Raw genomic sequence first — 12062 nt, forward strand, 5'->3', positions numbered from 1 at the left:
GTTCATCTAGTTCTTCTTCTTTGATTTGTTTGCATTGGACTGAGCATATGCAGTTCCTGGTGTCAAAAAATAGGACATGGACAGATTTCAGAAGCCTAACAATGTTTTATAGGATTAAGAAAAAGTGAAGGAGGATAACAAAAACACAACTTTAAAACAGAACTGCAAGAGAGAGAGAGAGAGATGCTTGCATGCTCTTGAAGCACATTTAATTTGTTCTACAGGAACACTCACATTTAAGAGAGATGCTTGCATGCTCTTCAATCATGGTCATGCACAGAATGCATAAAAACAAACATGCATACAAGTTATTTGTCAGATTGAGTGAGATTCAATTCTTAGGGAATGAGAGCAAATAAACCAAAAGATCACAGAGAGAGTAAAATACTAAAATACAATCTCTATCAAGCTTATCATCAAAACCATGCTAACAGAACAACCATGCATATGAACAAAACCAGATAAATGTAGCATTCATTTAGTGGCATAACATTTTGTCAACGCTTCACGAGATTCACCAAATTCAGGTTAATATAGAAACGAAATCCAGCCGGACTTATATCTCTGCATAGCAAACCTGAAAAGATTCAACCAAGATCACAAGTTAACTAGATAAGCCCTCCACAAAAAGGGGGATATATACAAATTAATAATTTAAGGGACTAGCCATTGACCCCGAAGAAGGAATCTCAGGCATAATAACAGTTTGAAATTATTTAATTCCATGCAGATGTATCATTTAGTTAGCTACTGCCAGCAACAGTTAATCATAGATGCAACTGTGCCATCACAAACTATAAAAATTAATTCATGCATAAAACTCAATCATCACAATTAGCAAAAATTATTTCAATACCAAAATTATAAAATAAAAAGAGGTATTAAAGTCACATCAGCTGCAATAATAAGTACAAAAAGCTTAAATAATAAAGGTAACAATAATAACAATCAATAGTGTAAATCAAAGCGGTGGTAGCCAGAGATACCAACATCAGCTGCAAAATGAACCAATATCGTGTTATTTTAGGAACTTGACCCTGAATAACTGGAGCATAGTAGTTTAGAGAAAGCATTCAAGTGCAAACGAACAGGCCCATTGCAAAACTAAAGCTATATATATATATAGTAGCTTTCATCGGATCTTGAATTCACAAGTCACATGAACCCACATATTAAAATATAAACATATACACACACATTAACAATATGTAATGCAGTACCAGTAAAATAAAAATTATAAAAAAAGGAAAAAAGAAAAGATGATTATGCCGCAATTACTAATTAAATAAGAGCAGGCAGGAGAATGTCAATGATGCGGAATATACAGTCAAAACCAAATAACAGAAAACTGCAAATAACTATTCCCTATTGAAAATTATTTTAGTTTACTTCCATTCACCAAATCATTCAGATATTTAGGCAGTGAAACAATTTTATCTACTGCAGTAACCTCAACATATGAAATAGACAATGGCACTTCTGAATATCTTTTTCACAAAATATGACACCAAGAATGCAAGCATAAGGTTTGTTAAAACATGAGAAAGACATACCCCTCCATTCTTGCTCTGTATAGGTCCATGAGAAGCCACAACATAAGGCTGGAAATAATTTGGCACTGACATGTTGGAGTTTGGAGAGAGACCATATTGTTGAAAGTAGGCAGGTATGGAAAGAGAGAAAAACAATGATAACCCAACAATGATGATATTCCGAGAGCTTCCAGCCTCACTATACCATAGGTTTGACAAGCCCAATGCAGTAAGCATTGCCCACGTAAAGCAGAGTAGACCAGCAACAATGACATCAGGAATTGAAGCAATGAAACCTCCAACCTTACCTGTTGTATAGCATAAGCATAGGTAAACACAGATTGCATGAAAAGAAGTTCTACAATTGACAGAACAAAAAAAAATATTATATATTTATATGCACATCATTTCAAACATGATACATTGAATATTTCAAACTAAAACAAACTGCTTTCCTGAGTAAAATATATATAGTTACAATCTCGAAGATTAGCTTCTCAAAGAACATTATTTTGAAAAGGCTATTTATATGAAGAACCAATAGCCTCTGAGATGGCTTAATGTACATTTCGTGAAGGTTAGATCCAAGAACAAAATGATAAAAGACTTACCCACAAGAGACAACACTATTAAAAAGCAAGCCCCCAGTTGAACTGCCCTGCGGCTTCCCATTTTAGTTACAGCAATTGTGTGGACATTTTCAGTTATAGTTGTCGACCCAGTTCCAGTTCCCCAGAGACCAGCCAACACACTTGTAAGACCTTCCAAACCAATTCCTCGACTTAGAACTCCAGGAGTTGGAGGTCTGGATGCCACCAGTAAAGAAGAGGCATGGTATGATCCAACCTACAAAGTTTAAAGCAAATCAATATCAACACCACAGTATAATGATTTATTAATCCTGTATACAGGGAAAAGGGGGAAAAAGTGAAAGAACAGTAAAATTTTGATATACTGTACTGTTAATCTGATACATCAGTACCACCTTATTATTTGACTGATCACATTGTGAATATTTGCAATCAAAAGAATTCTAACACTTCATACATTGAAAGCACTACATTACTCTTCAGTATAGTTTAAACAAATGAGAACGAAATAAGGAATTAATAAATAGAGACTGACTGAAAGCTTGCAGCTAAAATGAAATGACACATAAGTGAATAGCAATTGCAACTTTCATCACCTGCTAGTATACTGCGGTAATAGAACCTAGTGGATGGTTAGTTTTTCTAACTTAACACAAGCAAGTTAAATTATTGACATGTTCAAAGTTAAGATAGGACAATATCATTTGATTCATATAGACAACCCCAATAAAAGGTTAAAGGCATTGTAATCATTGTTAATCTAAATCAAGATAACAAAATACAGACCAGGAACCAGAGCTAAAAAGAGACAAGAAACTAACCGAATCCACAGATAAGATTACAGAAACCAAACACATCACAAGAGCCATTTTCCAGTGGAAGACAGGTGTACCCCATTGTAGTGGATAAGGAAATCTAAACCATGGAGATGATCTCAGTGCATGAGAAGTATCAACCCGGCAATGTTTCATCCTTAAAAAATTCTTTCTGCAGTGCTGTGACTACAACTTCCATCAAAGCTTTTCAATTTTTCTTTACAAAGAAAAACCCTCAAACTTGCTTAAAACTATTATCAAATCAAACTATTAAGTATTAGACCCTACTTTATATCTTCATCATAATCGCTGACGTTGAAATTGATATCTGTATCAATGCCATGGAACTTGATCGCAGCTCAATCATATGCCCTGAAAATTAAATCAAACTTACACACTAAAATTCAAATCCATGAAATATTTTTCATTAGCCAAAAAGAAAAAAAAGAACCGATAACAAAATTACCTAGCTGCAGCATGTGCTGTGTCAAATCCACCTATTAAAATATATAAATAAATAAATTTATAAACAAACAGAAAGAAAGAAACGCACAGCTGAGGAAGAGAAAACAACGATGGTATTGAAAGAAAGAAAACAGCCATGAAAGAGAAAGGAGATTAGGGTTACCTGCATAGCTGAGGCAAGATCGAAGAGAGAAACACAGCAACACACGGAAAAGAGCAAGCACTAGTGGCGAGATCGAAGAGAGAAACGCGCATTAGGGTTCGAAAGGGAGCGATGCGAGCAAGGCCGATGGAAGGGGTGCGACGAAGAAGAACCGGGAAGGGGTGCGACGGAAGGGAGCGATGCGAGCAAGGCCGATGGAATTTGAGTGCAATGGAGGTTTGTGAGACGGCGGTGCAAGGCTGATAGAGCCGCCGATGAAGCATTCAGAAGGGATGAGTGTGGAATCGCGAAAGTGTGGTGGAAAATGAAGAGGTATAACCGTGATCTTCAAATCTTTATTCTATTATTTTCGACAAAAAATTTTAAATTACAGACGGATTTTCTGTCTGTAATAATTTAATAAAATATAACATTGTTGTTTATTTAATTACAGACAGATTTTCCGTCTGTAATTATTTCCCACGAAAAAAATTAATTTTTTTCGATGGAATTATCGACAGATTTTCTTTTCCGTCTGTAATTTATGGTAATTCATTTTTTTTATTTTTCGACAAAAAATCTCTCTAAAATTCTGTCTGTATTTCCGTGGAATAAAATCTGTCGGAAATATCCGTCTGTAATAACTAATTTTCTAGTAGTGATCCCGGGTCGTTCTCCCTAGGAATTGCAATGAAGTGCTCAATTATTGGCTATGAAAAGGTATTTTTGGGTTTATGAATGATGGTCAAGAAATGTAAATAACAAGAAAGTAAATGACAATTAACTAATAAAGATAGAAAATTCAAATGGTGAAAATGTCTTAGCAAGGGTTGATGGTTTAGGTTCACTATCTTTGCTACCAACCACAATATGATAATTGCAAGGATCAATCTCATTTTGTCATCCTCTAACAATTGAAGGAAGGTCAAATGAGCTTCATTAATCCTAGCCCATAAGCCATAGCCACTCACCAATTAATTTAGTAAAGACTAGAATTAATGGAAGTAAATTATTAATCATTTGGACATTGGTAACTTAAGGTCACCCAAGTAACCAACCCAAGCCAAGAAGAGAAAAATCTAGTTCATAGCTAAAAGAAACATTTCATGAAACACATAGAATGCAATAAAAAGAAACATCATAAAATGCAAGAATTAATAAAAGCTATAACTAACATAAGCAAGAAATCAACAATAGTAATTAAGGTAAATATCAAAAGACATGAAAACCTAAAATTGCATTAAAAGGAAATTGAGAATAACAAAAGAGTTCATAAACTAAATTGGTAAAATAAAGAAATTAACAAGAGAAGTAAATGAACTAAAGTACTAGAACAAATAAAAGTAAAGGAAAACTAAATTGAAAGAAGATTGAGACCTAGATTTAAGAAAAATCAAAATAAGAACCCTAAAACCTAGAGAGAGTAGAGAACCTCTCTCTCTAGAATTCTACATCCAAAACATGATAAAAACTAAATTATGACCACTTTTCTTCATCCCCCTTCAATCCTTGGGTTCAAATGCATCAGAAATGAGTTAGATCTGGGCTTGGATGGGCTCAGAAATCGCCTCCGGCGTTTTGCCTTTAAGTGAGTCACGTGCCGCTTATCACGCGTATGCGTCGGTCACGCATACACGTCGCCATGAATCCTCCAAATGCTCATTTCTTCTTAAGTTCTCCACTTTGCATGCTTTTTCTTCACTTCTTCCATTCAATCCTTGCCTTATAAACCCTGAGATCATTCAACAAACATATCAAGGCATCAAATGGAATTAAAGTGAATTAAAATTAACAATTTTAAGGCCTAAAAAGTATGTTTTCACTCTTAAGCCCAACTTGGGGAGAATTAGAAAATCATGCTAATTTAGTGAATAAATGTGGGAAAAGTTGATAAAATCTACCAAATTCAATACAAAATAAACCATAAAATTGTGGTTTATCAACCTCCTCACACTTAAACGTTAGCATGTCCTCATGCTAAACTCAAGAAGACAAGAAAGGGGTATGAACATTTATTTAATACAATCTATCTATATGCAAACTATCTATATGCATGTAACTACTTGGTCAAAATAAATCAATTTCCAAGAATACATATATGAACATAAGGGCTAAAGCAATAGCAATCAAATCAAATCCACAATTGAATTGAGTTATTGAAATGAATTTACAAACTTGCAAGATAAGAAATAATAAACGGTGGAAACATAGAATTGAGCAATCGAACCCTCACCGGATGTGTATCCGCTCAAGTCGCTCAAGTGTATAGGGTTGATTCACTCAATTCACTCCTAATCATGTTTTCTAAGATTTGTTTTTCACTTAACAATTAACAACTATTCAATGCATGCATACAAATATCATGAGGACTTTTGAGAGTTGTAATAGGGCTAAGGTCAAGGTATGGATATATATGTGGCTAAGTGAGCTTGAAATTTGAATCTTTGATTAACTTAAGCTCTCACCTAACCTACATAACAACCTATACAATTCAAATGCAAACCTAACTACCCATTCATCACTTTTTTACATACTCATGCATTCTTTTCTATTCACATCCCATATGCATTATTCTTATTACTTTACTTTGGGGCATTTTGTCCCTTTTTATTGCTTTCTTTTTCTTTTTCTTTTGTTTTCTTTTTCTTCTTCTTTTTCTTTTTTTTATTTTTTCTTTTTTTTCAAAATAAAATATATATATATATATATATATATATATAAGGGTATCAATGCATATGGTTTAAATATTTAATGCATGAGTATCTATCCAATTCCCAATATTTTCAATGAAAACTCAAAATACACTTTTACCTCAACTAATATTCCCAAACTTTCCCACACTTGAATGATATACACTCTCACTAGCCTAATCTAATCAAAGATCCAAATAAGGGACATTTATTATTTTTCACTTAGGGGTAGTGATATGCTAAAATTGAGAACAAAAGGGGATTAAAATAGGCTCAAAATTGATTAACAAAGGTGGATAAAACGGTAAGGCTATATGGGTAAGTGAGCTCAAATGAAATAAAGGCCTCAATCATATAAATGCATTCATACACAAAATAATGGACATAAAGAATCAAACAAATCAAAGATTATAATCATAGAAAGAGAATAATACACATAAGAATAAAAATAGTGGTTATATGATGTAACCACACAATTAGGCTCAAAACTCACAAGCTTATATGTTCATAGCTCAAAACATGTTCCACAATATATAATTCAAGCAAGTTTCAAAGAAATTTTTTTTACTCAAATCAATTAGGATGTCAATGCCCTATAGATAAAATCCTTAGAAAATTTCATTATTTTGACTAAGCTTATTATTTATATGCAAACAAATAAAATACAACTAAGAATTCTAAAAGACCTAGTGATAGAAGAAAAAGAAAAAATGAAATGTGAAAAGTATTAGGATTAGAAAATTTTCACCCAAAAATCGGCCGATTGGTCAGATGACCTCCCTACACTTAAAAGTTTGCACCGTCCTCGGTACATTCATAGATGAGTAAGGGGGTAAGGAGACTACATGGGTTGCCACCTTCAGCTGGTGGATCAACGGGCTACTGCATTTTCTTTCTTTTGCTGCCATTTTTTGCTTATGGTGAATCATCCTGAAAGATACAAAACAGGATAGTAAGACATGTAAATGCAAAAGCAAGGAAGCATAGATTGTTAGAATGAGGTATGATCACTAAAATGAAGTGAATGAATCAATGTGTGACATGGATAAATAACAAGTGTGTGAATTCTTAGTTGTGCATGGTTTAGAACTCACACTAGCATGAAAAGTGATGTCACAATTACAGAAAAGAAGTATACACTTCACTCATTCTAGTGTGCTTGAGGTGCTTTAATTGACTTGTAGGTTAAGATAAACAAATAAGTAATAAAGAAGCATAAAAGCATTCAAGCAATAATCAAGTAAATGTGAAATGGGTGATGAATGGACATTGATTGATGTGCAAGGAAACTTAATGAACAAAATAAAATATGAAACTTACACATCAATCAATGATACACCTTGAATTTTTGCTTGCATCACCTAATTGACATAAAGTGGGACACATGGGTGCTATGCAACTTATTAAAAGAGAGATATAATAAGTTGAAAATCAACCACATAGCAAGCATGGTCCATATAGCTTGAGAATTTCAAAAATCATGTCTCTAGGTGAGCTTACAATCCAATTTCACAAATGAAACATTATGCCCAAAAATGACTAGTTTCAAGTATGTGTAGAGCACATAGTTAAACAATTAAAGATTAACATGTCATTAAGGCATAAGCATAATTTATGGATGCATATGATCAAGCAACTCAATGCATTAAGATAAATGGATATCATCCAACATCAAGAAATTGCCTAGTCAAAGTAAAGAATTCAAATTACATGGTGGCCAAATCATGCAATTCAAAAGATTTAGAATGCTTTGAAGGCAATGTCATAAGTACTTGGTATGCACAAAAGATGAAGTAGGAACAATTCAATACCAAGCAACAAAGTATAATTTCAATAAAAAATTCCAACAATTCATAGTCACACAATGATGCTAAAATAGCATTCTATCGGTAATCAGCAGCAATATACAACAAATCATATTAATATTCCAACACTCTCCACAAAAAACTAACCTATATTAACAACCTAACCTGCTAAAAAAAATTAAACTAACTAACTAACAAATAAAGAAGATGGTGGTGGATGGTAAATGGTGGTGGGTGGTGGTAGGACGAGGGGAAAGAAAAGGGGAAAAGAGAAAAGAAGAAAAGAAATGGAAAGAAGAGAAGAAAAGAAGAGTGGGTGAAACAGGGCAGGGTGTCACGCGTACACGTGGGTCACACGTATACGTGAAATGGGAGAATGGGGTGCGACGCGCACGCGTCTGGCACGTGTAGGCGTGGAATGGGGAAAATATAGGGTGACGCGTATGCGTGGGATGAAATTGTGCTAGACGCACAGTGTCCACACCCTTCGCGCACAACTTTCTATTTGGACCGTGCGATAGCACAGTCCACGCATGATCCTGGCGCATCAAAATCAGGGGTGTCACGCGTACGCGTCGACCAGGCGTACGTGTGACAGGCAGTTTTTTTTTTCAAAAGCTTATTGAGAAACTAACAAGCCACCAAAGCAATCAAATATTATCAAACAAACTAAACCACAACTTAAACTAAATAAACCTAACTAAAAATGAAAATTCAACTTATTACCAATATAAACAAAAGGAAAAATGGCAAGAATTTACCATGGTGCAGTGTCTCCCTATTTATTGTCCTTAAGTTTGACATTTGGTGAGCTCCTTGTGATGGTGGCTTGTGCTTGTATTCATTCTTGAACTTCCACCAATGCTTGGACTTCAAGTATGCTCCAACATTCCAATTGATATCCACCAAGCCTTGATGGAGTTCCGCACAAGCTAAGGGCTCCCCAAGTTGATCCTCATGTATACCGGGATCCCAAATCTTGTTTCTACACCCGTCTTCAAGTTGATCATCACTCCACTCGGGTGATAAGTTCTTAGAATTCTCATGAAGACACCCAAACATCCTCCTAGACCCAAAAAATTGAGCTCTACACCAATCTTTGTAATTAGACTTTGAGTTTCCAACCATAATGAACCTAGAATGATATTTTCAACCACTAACCATCTCTCTCTTGCTCTTAAAGCCACAAAGAACTATAGGTTGCCCATCCATCTCAAGCAAACCATATTCAAGCAGGAAATTAAAGCTTAAGGATAAAGGTTTTACCCACTTGAATGATAGAACGGATGGTGGCCTAGAAGGAAATGGTTCTAACCGTCTTGATAAAGAAATTTCCACTCCCGTCCTTCTTTGTTGAGGGACTTCAACCACTTGATAAGCTTCTTCAACTTCCACCTCTTCTTCACCAAATTCTTCTAATTCTTCCCCATCGCTCAAGTCATAAACCGGAGGCAATGTGAAATCTATCTCAACATCAACCTTAAATTCAAAAAGGGAAGATTCATTAAGCTCAAAAGGATCATATGTTGATGCGGAATCATCATAAATAGGGGGACTTGTTGCTTGCTCCATTTCTTCCAATTCTTCATGCATAACATGCTTTGGAGGTTGTGCACTATCCTCCTCAACATTACTTTCAAGCTCAATGAAAGAAGGCTCTACAACTTTAGATTCCCAAGGGCATTCAACATCTCCTAAATCTTCAACCACTTCTTCCTCTTCTTTAACAATCATGGCTTCTTCTAATTGCTCCAATACAAAATCCAACTCCTCATTCTCCACTGGATTTTCTATTCTCTCTTTCATACTCTGCCCTTCAATTGATTCTCCACATATGGCCATGAGAGTACTTTGAGTGTCTAAGCTTTGGAAGACTAAAGGGATTACTACCTCTTGGAGAATAGTATAAATCTCCCTTTGCTCTTGGAAAAATGAAATGAGAAAGTCATTCATTATTGTTTGAGGTGGAGAGGAGGGTTCATCATATGGGAGAAAAGGTTTACAATAGGAAGGTGGTTCAATTTGGTGGGAGTATTGAGATGGTATATGTGAGAATGGTGGTTCTTGGGAGTAATTGTGTTGAAATTGTGGTGGCTCTAAGGATTTTCTTGCATAATGGTCACAAGGATGAGGTAAAGAAGGTTGGTTGTATTATGGATATGGGTTATAGGATGGTGTTTGGTAAAATGGAGCTTGTAAGGTAGGATGAGAACTATGTTGTGGAGTTGGTTCATTAGAGTATGCATTATAGGATAGAGTAGGATCATTATTAGCTGGAGGAAATTGGTATGGATACCAAGAGGTTTGTTCATGAGCATGCAATTCCTCCCTTGATTGATTTCCAATCCCATAGCACATATCATCATTAAAGCTTGCATTTCTTGCAACATAGTTGTAACCAAACTCATAGCCAAAAGGATGAGAATTCATAATGAAAAGAGAAAATAAAAACAAGAACTATTAAGAGGTAATGAAAATAAACTCCTAAAACTAGCAAGACCTAATAAAGAACCGAAAATCAAATAGTTCACAATATCCACATATATACAACAACCAACAATAAGCACACATTGCAATTCCCCGGCAACGGCGTAAAAAACTTGATGTGGGATAAATGTCGGTCTAGAATTTCTCAAAGGGAATTTGTTGCAAGCATAGTCCAAATGAACAATTAATCCTCAATCAAAGTTTAAAAGGGTTGTCACAATACAAATAAAAATAACCGGGAGTATTAATCCCGGGTCGTTCTCCCTAGGAATTGCAATGAAGTGCTCAATTATTGGCTATAAAAAGGTATTTTTGGGTTTTTGAATGATGGACAAAAAATGAAAATAACAAGAAAGTAAATGACAATTAACTAATAAAGAAAGAAAATTCAAAAGGTGAAAAGGTCTTAGCAAGGGTTGATGGTTTAGGTTCACTATCCTTGCGACCAACCACAATATGATAATTGCAAGGATCAATCCCATTTTTTCATCCTCTAACAATTGAAGGAAGGTCAAATGAGCTTCATTAATCCTAGCCCATATGTCCTAGCCACTCACCAATTAATTTAGTGAAGACTAGAATCAATGGAAGCAAATTATCAATCATTTGGACATTGGTAACTCAAGGTCACCCAAGTAACCAACCCAAGCCAAGAAGAGAAAAATCTAGTTCATAGCTAAAAAAAACATTTCATCAAACACATAGAATGCAATAAAGAGAAACATCATAAAATGCAAGAATTAATAAAAGCTATAACTAGCATAAGCGAAAAATCAACAATAGTAATTAAGGTAAATATCAAAAGACATGAAAACCTAAAATTGCATTAAAAGGAAATTGAGAATAACAAAAGAGTTCATAAACTAAATTAGTAAAATAAAGAAATTAACAAGAGAACTAAATGAACTAAAGTACTAAAATAAATAAAAGTAAAGGAAAACTAAATTGAAGGAAGATTGAGACCTAGATTTAAGAAAAAACAAAATTAGTATCCTAAAACCTAGAGAGAGGAGATAGCCTCTCTCTCTTTAGAATTCTACATCTAAAACATGATAAAAACTAAATTATGACCACTTTCCGTCATCCCCCTTCAATCCTTGGGTTCAAATGCATTAGAAATGAGTTAGATCTGGGTCTGGATGGGCTCAGAAATCGCCCCCAGTATTTTGTCTTTAAGTGAGTCACGTGCCGCTTATCACGTGTACGCGTCGGTCACGCGTACATGTCGCCTGGAAAATGACGTTCTCACGCGTACGCGTCGGTCACTCGTACGCGTCGCCATGAATCCTGGAAATGCTCATTTCTTCATGAGTTCTCCACTTTGCATGCTTTTTCTTCACTTCTTCCATTCAATCCTTGCCTTATAAACCCTGAGATCACTCAACAAATATATCAAGGTATTGAATAGTATTAAAGTGAATTAAAATTAAAAATTTTAAGGCCTAAAAAGCATGTTTTGACTCTTAAGCATAACTTAGGGAGAATTACAAAACCATGCTAATTTAGTAAATAAATGTGGGAAAATTTGATAAAATC

The 12062-nt window shown here is 34.8% G+C and overlaps 1 protein-coding gene across 1 annotated transcript; it reads right to left on the minus strand.

Annotated features, from left to right (window-relative positions):
- Positions 1–908: 908 nt before the first annotated feature.
- On the minus strand, positions 909–3371 carry LOC112742480 (nucleobase-ascorbate transporter 12-like). The gene is made up of 3 exons (XM_072216092.1): positions 2944–3371; positions 2144–2378; positions 909–1840 (listed from the first exon to the last, which is right to left on the minus strand). Exons 1-3 carry the CDS (start codon positions 3091–3093, stop codon positions 1452–1454), a joined length of 774 nt encoding a protein of 257 aa, XP_072072193.1. The 5' UTR covers positions 3094–3371; the 3' UTR covers positions 909–1451.
- Positions 3372–12062: the final 8691 nt, after the last annotated feature.

Source organism: Arachis hypogaea, chromosome 14 (assembly GCF_003086295.3).
Source record: "Arachis hypogaea cultivar Tifrunner chromosome 14, arahy.Tifrunner.gnm2.J5K5, whole genome shotgun sequence".
NCBI classification, from domain to species: Eukaryota; Viridiplantae; Streptophyta; class Magnoliopsida; order Fabales; family Fabaceae; genus Arachis; species Arachis hypogaea.

Excerpts from the sequence above, each read along its gene's own strand:
- LOC112742480 (XM_072216092.1), bottom strand. The coding sequence starts at position 3,093 with ATGAAACATTGCCGGGTTGATACTTCTCATGCACTGAGATCATCTCCA. Across the intron at positions 2,379-2,943 it reads TAATCTTATCTGTGGATTCG|GTTGGATCATACCATGCCTC; the intron begins GTTAGTTTCTTG and ends TAAACTTTGTAG. Across the intron at positions 1,841-2,143 it reads AATAGTGTTGTCTCTTGTGG|GTAAGGTTGGAGGTTTCATT; the intron begins GTAAGTCTTTTA and ends GCTATACAACAG.